Consider the following 12,333-nt stretch of genomic DNA (forward strand, 5'->3'; position numbering starts at 1 on the left):
GAAGAGCCTTTACTGAACTGGTTCCAATCTTTACCCCTCTGCTTCTACTTTCCTTAGTACCACCATCCATGGTCTCCTCTGTCTATTGAAACTGTTTTATCCTGTGTATTCTAATTCTTATTGTAATTCTGTCAAGTGCTTTGAGAAGCCACCTTCAGAACCATTATATAAAATAGTTTATCCTAAATCCTTGAAGCTTAAATAGGGCAGTGCAGTAGGGCTAAAGATTAACTGTTAGTGGGCCAGCAGGATTTGTGCAAGTTATAGGTAGTCACAAAGGAAGACTAGGATTCACTTGAAATTCATGACATGGGACACTGAAACAGTGGAGAGGCTTTGTGTAGAAAGCGTTCAGTCTCAATCTACACAGTCTGTGCTGCTGGTACAGGTGGTTGTGAACACCTGTCTTCCCAATCAAGTACTGGGATCTCCAGTCTCAATCCTAATACTTCCCATGACTGTCCAATAGCACTACTGTGAAACCAACACCCATAAGACAAGACCTCTGAGATTCTAACTGTACCATTATTCACTGATGTTCGCGCACCAGTATTGTTCCTCTGCTAAGGAAGGGAAGGCCTACTTTACACCAAGCCCCTGTTGCCAATTCCTTCCTTGTGTTTCTTTTAGTCAGTTTGTGCAGCCTAGAATAGGAGACCAGATCTCACTCTTACTGGTCACTCCAGTAGCAACTCGCACTCCATAAGCACTACCCCTCTCGGAAATGGGAGGATTTCCAGTATATTGAACACCTCTGTCTCTCCCCCAGTAAAAAAAAGTCACACTGCCCTGCCCAAGGAATAGTGCGGCCATCTTCCCCCAGAACAATGCTTTATTACTCCAGACATTTTCAGTCCTCATTGGCAGCAATACGGGAAGCATTCTTGAAAGGGGAACCCCCACAAATACTTCCATTGATTAATGGGTCTCACTTCCCTTGAATTCCTCCACCCATTCAAACCCATAAAGAAACAAGGGCAAGCAGAAGGGTCTTCCACAGCTTTATTGAGATGTTGCCATTACAAGGCAAGTGGAGGCAGGAGAGTCACAAGGGCCAGGCTGGAGCCTTCATTCAGGCACCTGGGGAGGAAGAAGGAGAACAATCCAGCTGCACTACAGGACACCACCCCTACAGGAGCTCCTCCTGCCAGACACTACCTGTCCACTGGCCAACATCTCCAAAGTCCTCTGCTCCCTCCACATCCTCACTGGTGCTCTCAGCATCTTCACTGGAGCTCTGAGGGTCTCCCTCCTCATCCTCAGTCCAGTCAGCTCCCACATCCAGAGGAGCTTCTACTGGTACCACAGCCACCCGACTACTGGTCACCAGGCTCCTGGTACCTGTGGACAAGTAACACCCAGGAGTGAGGGATCCTCTATACCCAGAGTCCCACAGTGATGCTACTCATCTAAACAGTCCCTTTGTCCAGCATGGGATCATTCCTCAGTTGTCCAAGCATGGTTGTCTCTTGGGCAGAGATGCATCCACAAGGGATAGAGAACCAGACCCACCTTCATTCCGACTGCCAGCACACCTGGAGTCACAGCAGGCACAGACCTCATGGTCACCATACAGCTCCTCCCACCTGGAGGAGAGGAAGACAGGTGAGGCCTCCACCTGGCATGTCCCAGAGCACCCTCAGCAGGCTCCTTGCAGAAGTACCTCTTCACCTCCCTGTTGTAGGTGCAGGACTTGGTCCCTGGTGTTGCTTTAGCAGGAGCCACTGCCATGACAGTGCATGTACAGCTCAGTCACTTCATGCTGCAAGAGGGAAGGTCACAGCATTAAGGGATCAAGGCCAATAGAGGGACAGAGAAGGACCTTCTGCCATCAGTGAAGGCAAGCTGGCAGCTCTAGGCACTACAGCTGCCACAGTCTGGTTCACATCTAGATCATGGATGTGAAAGCAGACCATGGATCAGTAGAGCGAGAAGGCTGAGCAGCCTTTGAGAGCAGTACCTTCCTGGACAGCTTCTTCTGGAAGAGGAAGGCATCAATTGTGAAGCAAAGCACATCCTTCTGCTTGGAGGGGACAAACCTGGACAGGCAGCCATCTGCCTTGCTGTCCACCATGCACCTGGGGACAAGGACAAGGATGAACCCCTGCAGGCTCTCAGGGCTCCTGCCCACCTCCCCTCCAAGAAAGGGCCGTACCCCAAGTTGTCGATCACAGGGAAACAGGGCTGCGAGTGCTGGTCTGGTTTCTCCGTTACGTAACACGAGTGGATGTACAGCCTCCGCTCCGCTGTGGCAAAGTAGGCAGTGGCCTGGAAGTACATGGGCTGACCCAGGAAGTACTCATCCTTGGGAGAGAGCCGGACCCAGTGGGCTGGAGAGAGAGGCAGCATTACACCTGCACACAGCACCCCCTGCAGGCAGGAAGAGCCACTTGCTCAAGGAGCTTACAGTTGGTGGTGAGCAGGACAAAGCTGTGCTTGTTCTTCAGGTCCTTGAAGAAAGTCCTTCTCCTGGCCCACGTGGGGACATAGCCAACCTTGTAGGAGTAGTGGAACCTGCAGGACAGAGGGGATGAGGGGCTTCTGGACACTTTCCCAGCAGCAGAGCCCTGCCTACCTGTTGTAGGAGCACTTGACCAGCACAGAGAAGGGAATGAAGCGATGCACAGGTGCACTGGAGGAGGGCGGGGCATAGCAGAGAGTGTTGGAGTACACCAGGCAGCCCTGGACAACCTGCAGGGTCACAGAGGAAGGGATATTCCCAGGAAAGGCAACCCCGACACTGGCCCTACAGCTCACATCGATACACTGCCTGTAGATGAAGACCCGCTTACCGATCGCTCGGAACCGCACTCGTGAAGCCCGTAGATGAAGTAGAAGTAACTGCGTGTGGTTCGGCTGACGCTGCAGTTGCCCAAGGTCACCTCCGATGGCCGACAGCTGAAGCCGAACAGGAGCCGACTGACCCTCACGTACATCCTGCTGGAGTCGCACCACACGGCCACTCCTCGGGTGCCCCCGATGGCCGGGCGAGCCGGCTGCCGCCCTGGCTGGGGAGGAAACAGGACGTTCTTGATGTAGGCGGGTAAGGAGAGGCTGCCGGCTTCGGGCTTCATCTTCTCCTTGTCGAAGTAGGGCGAGTACGCGTCTCTGGACACGGGAAGGCGGCGGAAGTCGGGAGCCAAGGACTGCGAGTCGTTCTCGCTTGCATACAGGTCTTCGGAGGGCGAATCTGCCAGGTTCAAGTCCTCCGACTGGGCTGCGTCTTCGTGAGCCGGGAAGTCGGCCTGGAGCGCTAATTCCCGAGAGTCCCAGCCAGCCGGCCCGGCGGAGATCAGTGCGGGGAGCCCGGCCCCTGCGCACAGGCACAGCATAAAGACGAGCGCATCGCCAAATTAATGTCCCGCTAAATTACTACAGGAGTAAAATAAGTAAACCACCAAAATGTGTTGAAGCAAGAAAGCATAAAGTGTGAACGCGGTGACTTGGTTTTTATACTGGCAGGACCTGCTACCACACACCTGGTCACACTACCGCTCAATCAACATAATCAATTACACACAGAGACCCGGATTGTTCTCAGCGTCTAATTAGAACCTGCTTCCAGTCTGAGGCGGGACTCCGTGAAGCAGCCTGCACACTTTCCCGTGTGTATCTGAGCTCAGCGGAGGAGTTCCACGCAATTTCGACAGAATTAAATCACCCACACGTGTAAAATTTGCTCAGATTAATTTATTGTTCAATTAGTTTCTAATTTCTGAGGAAAGTGTGTTAAACTCGCTGTCAGAAAGAGTATGGAACATGCGACACGTCCGTCCACACTTTCTTTTATCGAGGGGGCTGTTCTATCAACATGTACCGCAATGAAAATAATTTTACTATTTTTCATGTGTAATTGCATGTCATATTAAAATGTGTAATACAAGCATTTCTTTGTTTTCCAGTAAAGAAATACTGATCAGCTTTTGACATGATCTGATAATAATTTGTCTGATTTTCCAGAGATTGCTTTTGCTTCGCAGCACTGAGAACCTATGGAAGCCCGTTTCCGCCAGGGAGTAAAAAAAAAACGCACTATGGTATCTCTGAATTGTGACTTAGAATCATAGAATTGCGACCTAAAAACTCAGAATTTTGACTTTATCTCTCACATTTGCGACTTCGAAATAGCCCATATTTCATTGTCTGTCCTTTTGTTATTGTAACGGATTCAGGTTCTAGGGCTTGTGCCCTTGCCGCTCCCACCCTACTTCGTGCCTCACTGTATTGGCTCGAACCCAGGTCTTGCTAGCTAGAACCCGAATCCGTTACAATAACAAAAGGACAGACAATGAAATATGGGCTATTTCGAAGTTGCAAGTGTGAGATATAAAGTCGGAGTTGTGAGTTACTAAGTCGCAATTCTGAGTTACTTAGTCGGAATTCTGCGATACATTACTATGAAGGACAAGTTAATGTAGAACCATTACTATGTCTGTCTCTTGTTTGTATGTAAATGAATGTCTTTGACAACTTAATGTTAGTTTTTAATTTAGTTTTACGATGTAGGTCATGCGTTAACATATGCACGAGCATAAGAAATGTCTCACTCCTGATTCAGCTCATGCTCCATAGGACAGAAGAGATTCCTATCTTCTCGTACAATCATATCAGAACAGAAGCCCGTGTCGCCCAGCTCTGATTCAAGAGCGACTGGCATCTTCAGCCCTTTTTTTTTATTCGTGGTCCTAATTTTCTTTAGTTATGATCAATATTGAACTTTTTCTAAATAAAACGACAATAATCAAACATGCAGGCAGACTTTTAAAAAGTATTAGGAGCTGACAGGGTGCCCCTTTGGAATAGTTGTCAGAAAATGTGAGAAAAGGAAAGGTATGTAAGCTCTCACACACAGCATTAGAGATTGGCATCTGATTGAAAAAAACAACTACCTGTCTCCCCAGCATTTAACGGTGCTGTTGTTTTGATTTTACATATTGTTAGCATTTTAATGAATTGTTAAAAGATTGATACACAAATCGCTAAATAAGAAAACGTAAAAACCCTAGCTGTAAGCAATTGGCCATTCTTATTCCTGAATTTTAAACCCTGTGTTTTTCTGTATCCGAATGCCTGGTGCAGCTAATTTGAAAGCAGAGTCTACCATTTACTGTATTGCAGAAGCGTATTGTTGCCACCAAGGAAAAAAAATCCTGAGTTTACAGGAGTAAAAGAGGAAACAAATGCAAACACCGTTTAGAAAAAACACACACGTCTCAGGCCTGAACCATGACAAGGATGGGATTTGAACCTAGACGAGCAGAGCACAATGAATTAGCAATCCAAAAAGTGACTCCTGTTTAATTTTCTTTTCGCTTGCTCGATTTGTAGTACGCTCCTCAATCCTTACAACCGATAAACAAAACGGCTTCATGTGCCACAGCATTCTGCTGCAGGTACGGTTTGCACCGTGTATTAGGCGAACCCGAATTAAATATTTCAAATATGTGAAGAATTTCATGAAACCTGAAGAAAGATCACAGCCAATGTCAGCAATTCAGAGCCTGTAGGCAGCTTCAACAGAACAAAACGATCTGAAGCCGCAATAATTTCATAGAGTGTATTGTGACAATCTATGCTGTTGCTATTACTGCTACATCTGTTGCCGTTGCTTAAAACTCTACTCAGCGGGCAAGTAAAGTTGTACAAGGAATAGACTACTTTGAGCCGTCCAAATTCCATTATGTGAATTTAAGCTTTTTTTAAAATTCATAATAGCATTAGTAATACAATGCGTGCTCAGAAACGTTACTTATTAGCTTATGAAGCAACAGTGTTTCGACCATTTGCGGTCTTCAAAACGTAAACGCTGAAGTTTTTATACTTCCTTGTGAGCAGATCACCTTTGATTTAGAAAAGGAAAACTTACTCCCCTGTTGCTTTCATTGCAATATCTGAATCGAGACCCAAGCGCTAAGAAAGCTGAAAAACGCAGAAGTCATAAACCCGATTTTAATTTAGATACACATTTTCTAATGCAGCCTTCATTACAAGACAGTCTATTTCTCGAAAGCGTGTTATGTAAAAAAGAGAAAAACGAAAATATATGGATGACAATATTTAAAAGCTGAAGATTTTACTTTTGAGAAATTGTCATTTTATGTATCTAGATGCTTTTCAACCACTGCTTTTAGACCTTTGCTGTGCTTCCTGAATCATTTTCAGTGTTATGAACTGGGTGTGGAAGTAGCGATCACTTTGTAGAGCAGTCGATAAACTGGAGCTGTTCAGACTACTCTTGTTATCCTCAAATGCTTCCATCATTTTTCTTTCAGGCTAGGACGCGAGTGTGTACATGTGTTTGGTTTTCGTTTCACTGATTCTCATTGAAGATTTGTGAATTAACAACGAAAGAATCAGTTGCCTCGGAAAGCAGAAGGTTTGGTTCTCAACGATCTTGAAGACGCCCATTTAGAGCAGCGTGTGATGATTCGTACTATAAAAGACCAAGTGCAAGTGACGTCTGCGTTTGCCGTTGAAACTTTTCATCTCGGGCGCACTTTTAGAAAGCAAAGATAGAGCAGTTGTGTTGAATCACACTATGATAGCTATCAGCAGAGTGGCGCAGCGGAAGCGTGCTGGGCCCATAACCCAGAGGTCGATGGATCGAAACCATCCTCTGCTACGTGTTTTTTTTTTATATGCACGATTGATAAGCACACCATCAGTTTAATGAAGTGCATTAAAACTGATTTTTTCTCTCGTGTGCATGCAAGCTTCACACTTACAGTACTCTTTCATCTTTACCAATAGCAGATGCCCAAATGTATCTTTGGTTGTTCTGCGATCCTTGATAGTTTCCTCAAATCCTTCAAATGAACATCCATATCAAAGCAATTGTGTTTATATATATATTACAATTAAGGTACATATTAAAAATATCAACGCACATTTGTATAATGCTCATTTAATAATAATTGTCAAAGATTGTCAAGTTCTCCAACAAATGAACAAATGATCAACAAATGATGATTAATCTCTTCTTGAATATAATCTCAAAAAAGAACCATTAAGGTTTACTAAACTCAAAGCTTAATCAGTGTATTAAGTTTAGCTTGCATCATAGTAATTGAGCAATAAAGTCTGTCCTAATTAAAGAGTACCCAAAGTTTGAAAGTACAACATAGAATAAGAGTACCTTTAATTGCTCTAAAAAGATTTGTGTCTCCCAGGCACCTCTTTGGTCTTTGATCTTTCTGGTTTGTGCCAGCGAAGTTGAATTCCATCATCAGTTAATTTGTCTTAAGTCTGAAAACCAAATTATGACTGAGCTTAGACATTTCTCAAGCGAGTTTTCACTCAATGTTTATTTACTCAAATATTTAATATCAAATGTACTACTGTAATCCTTATATTTTAAAAGACAATTTAGCAGTTTTACACCTTGCAAATTCAGTGGTTAACAAGGTATCTTTAAGCTAAATTTTGTGGATATTTTAACTTGATCAAAGTAAAAATGTAATGTAAAAACATTAAAAAAATCTATAAGCAATACCTTAACAACACTGTGAACACACTTTCTTTGAAATCACTGTTGCCTACTCTCCAAAGTTGGTTTATCTGGAAATAATATTATATTAGAAATAATATTAGAAGCTATTTGTACTACTGGATCTTCACTAATCAACTAATCAGAGATACCCATTACACATTTTCACATTTTAACTCCACTTTTCTGCAGTATTTGCTCAGTCCTAGAATACAAAGTGGCCATATTTCAAAGTTCAAAAGTTGTAGTAATTTTTAAGAACATGAAGCTTTTTATAAAACACTTTATTTTGACATTAAAAGATTAGCAAGATTATACATTATAAACTAAAAATAAGAATGTATGCCAGAGATGGATCCTATTAATCAGATGTAAGCTGTCATATAATGACCTATCTGTAACCTAGAATACTAGTACTGAATATTTTCTACACCACAGAGAGAATATAATATCATACCAGTAGGTTTTGATTGTCCATGTTGTCAAGGACTCACTTGTGTGTACAGGACTCTTCCATTGTGCTCAGCCTCTTGAAGTAGAATTGTGAGTTCACCAGTTCTGTACACTTTCCCACATGCCTCAGTTAATCTCTGATCTCTATCAGGAGACCCAATACCCGAAACTCTGAAATCATTCACATTTTGTATCAGCATTTGAAAGGAATTAGGTCAGGATTTTTTTTTACACTATTGTTATATTAGCATTACTGTAGTGTTGCTAATGTGCTACATGCAATTTATAATCCTGAAAATGTAAAATTCCCACATTTGTAGTTGATTTTGTGTGATCTTCACCTTCACACTATTTTATATGCCATTTATTGCTTATTAACGTACTATTTTTAATCAAAATAATATAAAGACCTGTATGTATTCAAATAGTATTATCATTATTTATACTTACGCATCAAAAGACGATTGCTGAGAAAAACATGACAGTATTTAACCTAAATGGCAAACAACAAATATCTGCAATGCATTGTGGTATATAACCGGAAAAGATGCTGTGTTAGATATGATTTCAATTTCAATTATATATGCATTTATTCATGTTGTCAATATTATTACGGTTGCAATTTAACCATGGCGAGAATCCCTGCCTGTCATACAGGAGAGTGGGGTTTGATTCTTGACAGGGAGCTAAGGAGCTTTTTCTATGACCTGTTTACAATTTAAACTGTAGTGTGAGACACCTTTCTTCTACAGAATTCTATTTTTTTAAGGAGATGAATTAGTTATAACAACACAAAACATCAAAGTGAAGTTGCTTTTCAGCAACTCCTTGGCTACATGGGAATTTAGTTTTTTTGACAGCAGGGTCATTTGCAAAATTAAACAAGGAATTGATTCACTCCTGTAACATACTGTATAAAATCGAAGATGGGTTTGATATGGAAACAATGACACACATTTGAGTTTTTTTTTTCCAATTGTACTCCCATCAAAGTGACATAAGAAAAGTCACTGTCAGAAGTGGGATATGAAAACAGGCCACCAGGGGAGATTGATGTAATAAGTGTACCAGAAATATATTGAAAACAAGTGGGCTGTCACTAAGAGAAATACAGGTCCCACCATAAAACACCATAAGGAGTGCAAAACATGTTAAGTTATTTCTGTACTTCATCAGTGTTAGTAAAAGAGGGACTCAAGGACACAAAGGCTCTAGTTTGGGATTCAGGCTGAGAAAGGGAAGTGTGACTTTGGACACAGGGCATTGCAGAGAGGAACAAATGGTGCAATGAAACAAAATGCCAAAACCCCAGATTGAACCAGGGACCTTTAGAGCATCAGTCTAAGGCTTTCTCAGCTGAGCTATTTCAACCTCTGTGTATGATCCAACCTCTGCTGTCTGCAGTAGCCTCCCAAAGTTCCAGCATGAGTGCATGAAGAGGAGAGGAGTGTTACTGCAACGTCATTCAGAAGGGGAGTAATCCAGCTCAGCTCTCTGAGGTTTGGTAGATACATCTTCTTCATGAGTAATGTAGGATCAACTTCTTCAGGCTGGAGGAAGGGCTTGCATTTCGGCAGTAGTAACTGACTGAGTAGTGACTTCTAGGACCTGTTCTTATCAGGTTGCTTTGCCACGTTTATCAGTTCTGCTGAAAAGACCTGTCTCTAGGAAATTTAGGAAGCAGAAGAATGGCTATCTGAAAGGTGACATGATCTGCTGGCTGTTTGATGTGATCATGAATGACACAGGAAATTCGAATTCTAGCAATAAAACAAAACAAGATCCATAAAACACTGGTGGGAGTGCAAAATGTGAGAAGATAAAAAGACACCTGTTTCTGCCCAATTTCAAACAGGGGATCTTGCGCATGTGTGATGAACGTGATAATCACAATATTACAGAAATGACAGCAGCATTGAACATGGCGAGACATGAAAGACTGTTAATTCCCTTCAAATACTCACAGTGTGTTTATTCTGCTGTATTAATTTACTGTGCTCATCAGGCAGCTACAAACCTGTTATCTACACACTGTTCCCAGAGCTGGATAGGTGACTCCACATTCTACAGCTCTCTAGCAAAAGAGGAAGTCAGACTACAGAAATGGAGAAAATCTCCTCTTCAGAATGTGGAAATATATTCCTGAGAGAAGTCCTTTCTCGAAGTTCAACACTCTCTGCAAGTCACCCATTCCCACCTTGCGCAGTGTAGTGGTTATCACATTCTCTTAACACACCAAAGGGTTTCAGTTTGAAAGCGGGCGAAAACAAGTGATCACTTTTTGCACATTTGTCACTGCTGAGGTTACTTTATGGGTCTATTTTCTATACTGTGCTGATCAATTGGAAATCAAATGGCAAAAAAGACCCGTTCCCACACCTAAGGTCAAATATTAGGAATCAAAACTGTTCGAGTGTATGGAAGCACACAGCAAGATGTTTTTATTCCTAAAAGACCCTATTTATGTTGTATGAGAAATATTAATATTAATACAGAATCTTTCTTCACAAAATAAATGGGCTTCCTGACTTCAGAAAGCCTTCTAGACAAATACTAAAAGAGCAAAAATTCCATTTGGTAAATGAAATGAAAACACATACCCTACCAAACCTTGAGTACAGGCCATTCAGGGTGATAATACAAAACCATTTATAATTCAACAAATAAAAGCTGTCAACTGGTACAGCTACTCACAAAAAAACTGAAGTGGCAATACACAGTAGGTGACTCTTGAGTGCAAGTTAAATCCATGCAAGAAGGGGTTTAGTGTTGTATTTCCAAATCAGATGTGCAAATGAGAGATCTGGCCCAGCCAATCTCAAAGCTCCCTTGGTCTGGAATGGAGCTGCTCCCCTCTTCTAGTTATTCACACTGGAGTTAGGTTACATATTAGCACACTTCATCTAATTCAGTTGTTTCAGAAAAAAAAATAAACAAATAAACTGGATTTATTTGTTGGAGCTTCACCAATCTGTTTTTCCACCAAATAAATTGGCTTTCTGACTTCAGAAAAACCTTCCATTTATTTTTTAAGAACTATTTTAATTTCACAAACAAATACAAAGAATCACAAAATAGGAAACTTTAATAAATATACCCAAAACAATATATATGAAACCATCTATTTAGGTTATAGTGCTCTAATAATGGACAGGGCCAGGCTACCTGCTCCCTTGACTGGAACCTCAATGCCTTTGAACACCCCCGTGTTCCTCAACCTCCTGTTTTTATTCCGTCAGCACCTCTGAACTCAGTTCCATGAAGGACTATAGAATACTGGCTTAGCCAGGTGCGAATGTCCTCCATTTTGCAAACTCTGAGAACAAAACAACATGCACAGTTGATTGTGGATCTTCCCAATGGACCTGAACTATCACTCTTTTTGACTCAAACAACTCCACACATTGTTCAAAGCGAGGGGAGGTAGCAGTAACAACTTCAAACGTTTTCTCCACATTCTACAGATCTCTAGAAATAGAGGAGGTCAGGCTGCAAAAGTGGGGGAATGGAAAAAATCTCCTCTCCAGAATGTGGAAATATTTTCCTGGATTGAGTCCTTTCCTCTGCAAGTCACTCCTCCCCACCTTGTGCAGTGTAGTGATTGTCACATTCTCTTAACACACCGAAGGGTTTCAGTTTGAAAGCAGGAGAAAACAGGCTATCTCTTTTATCAAAAGTTTAGCTCTCCCGACAGTGCTTAACGGGGCTCTTTTCTACACTGAGCTGCTTATTTGGAAAACATAAGGGAAGAGAAAAGTTTCCCTTATTGGGAGTTTAACCCAGGCCACCTGGGTGAAAATCCAGAATCCTAACCACTAGACCATACAGGAGCACACAGCCTCACAAACAATGTGTAATTTCTGTCTTTATAGCGCACTTGTTACATAGCTAGCTGGCACTCAGAGTACTGCAAGATCTATTTACTGAGAATTAGTTGAAGTATAACATCAGGACTATAACCCCAGCTTTCAGGGGGACTGCAACCTTAACACAGAGCCTTAGACCACTCAGAAAAGGTTTGTTGGCTTTTATAAGTAATTACATGTGTGAAATCTATGTCTTTCAGGCCTGTGCGACTACATCACAGAAGTGCAAACTTGGAGGATGGGCTTAGTAGATAGGACAACAATTGCGACACGCGCCAAGCCTCTTATGTCCACTGCACATGCAGACTTTGAAAGGGGTCTCAGATTTTATGGGTACTCAATTCTATACGACACTGGCAAGACGGAGTAAAGGAACAGACCCTTTAAGAGACAAACACAACACATTGTTACAGCCAATGTTAATTAAAAGGGCAGCACAGCGTTGGAACTACTGTCACGGATGTTATAAGGGCATACCGTGGAATGGCCAGGAGAGCAAAATAGGCCCTATGTGTAGTGGCAAAACGG

The 12,333-nt window shown here is 42.3% G+C and overlaps 2 protein-coding genes, 1 long non-coding RNA gene and 2 other non-coding genes across 6 annotated transcripts; 1 reads left to right on the forward strand and 4 right to left on the reverse strand.

The window, feature by feature from the left end:
* Positions 1–987: 987 nt before the first annotated feature.
* On the reverse strand, positions 988–1,332 carry LOC148669639 (uncharacterized). The gene is made up of 2 exons (XR_015937078.1): positions 1,159–1,332; positions 988–1,080 (listed from the first exon to the last, which is right to left on the reverse strand). It is a non-coding gene; the product is annotated as an uncharacterized LOC148669639 (long non-coding RNA).
* Positions 1,333–1,510: 178 nt separating this feature from the next.
* LOC148669640 (zona pellucida sperm-binding protein 3-like) lies at positions 1,511–2,470 on the reverse strand. 2 transcript variants are annotated; one of them, XM_088632671.1, is made up of 5 exons: positions 2,408–2,470; positions 2,156–2,283; positions 1,961–2,078; positions 1,664–1,762; positions 1,511–1,586 (listed from the first exon to the last, which is right to left on the reverse strand). In XM_088632671.1, exons 2-4 carry the CDS (start codon positions 2,278–2,280, stop codon positions 1,712–1,714), a joined length of 294 nt encoding a protein of 97 aa, XP_088488797.1. In that variant the 5' UTR covers positions 2,281–2,283; positions 2,408–2,470; the 3' UTR covers positions 1,511–1,586; positions 1,664–1,711. The 2 variants fall into 2 exon arrangements, with proteins under 2 accessions (XP_088488797.1, XP_088488796.1); XM_088632670.1 differs by having other exon boundaries at positions 2,156–2,298.
* Positions 2,349–3,332, reverse strand: LOC148669641 (uncharacterized). Its single transcript, XM_088632675.1, has 3 exons — positions 2,793–3,332; positions 2,576–2,691; positions 2,349–2,514 (listed from the first exon to the last, which is right to left on the reverse strand). The coding sequence occupies exons 1-3, from the start codon at positions 3,330–3,332 to the stop codon at positions 2,349–2,351; spliced, it is 822 nt and encodes a 273-aa protein (XP_088488801.1).
* Positions 3,333–6,550: 3,218 nt separating this feature from the next.
* Positions 6,551–6,622, forward strand: trnam-cau (transfer RNA methionine (anticodon CAU)). The gene has a single exon. It is a non-coding gene; the product is annotated as a tRNA-Met (tRNA).
* Positions 6,623–10,454: 3,832 nt separating this feature from the next.
* LOC148669643 (U7 small nuclear RNA) lies at positions 10,455–10,512 on the reverse strand. The gene has a single exon (XR_015938916.1). It is a non-coding gene; the product is annotated as a U7 small nuclear RNA (small nuclear RNA).
* Positions 10,513–12,333: the final 1,821 nt, after the last annotated feature.

The sequence above is a fragment of the Lepisosteus platostomus genome, chromosome 5 (assembly GCF_059453375.1).
Source record: "Lepisosteus platostomus isolate fLepPlt1 chromosome 5, fLepPlt1.hap1, whole genome shotgun sequence".
Lineage (NCBI taxonomy): Eukaryota > Metazoa > Chordata > Actinopteri > Semionotiformes > Lepisosteidae > Lepisosteus > Lepisosteus platostomus.

Coding starts and splice junctions, on each gene's coding strand:
- LOC148669640 (XM_088632671.1), bottom strand. CDS start 2,280: ATGTACTTCCAGGCCACTGCCTACTTTGCCACAGCGGAGCGGAGGCTG. Junction 2,079..2,155: donor CCTGTGATCGACAACTTGGG/GTACGGCCCTTT, acceptor CCTTGTCCCCAG/GTGCATGGTGGACAGCAAGG. Junction 1,763..1,960: donor AGAAGAAGCTGTCCAGGAAG/GTACTGCTCTCA, acceptor TCCCTCTTGCAG/CATGAAGTGACTGAGCTGTA.
- LOC148669641 (XM_088632675.1), bottom strand. CDS start 3,332: ATGCTGTGCCTGTGCGCAGGGGCCGGGCTCCCCGCACTGATCTCCGCC. Junction 2,692..2,792: donor AGTGCGGTTCCGAGCGATCG/GTAAGCGGGTCT, acceptor GTGACCCTGCAG/GTTGTCCAGGGCTGCCTGGT. Junction 2,515..2,575: donor GTCAAGTGCTCCTACAACAG/GTAGGCAGGGCT, acceptor TCTGTCCTGCAG/GTTCCACTACTCCTACAAGG.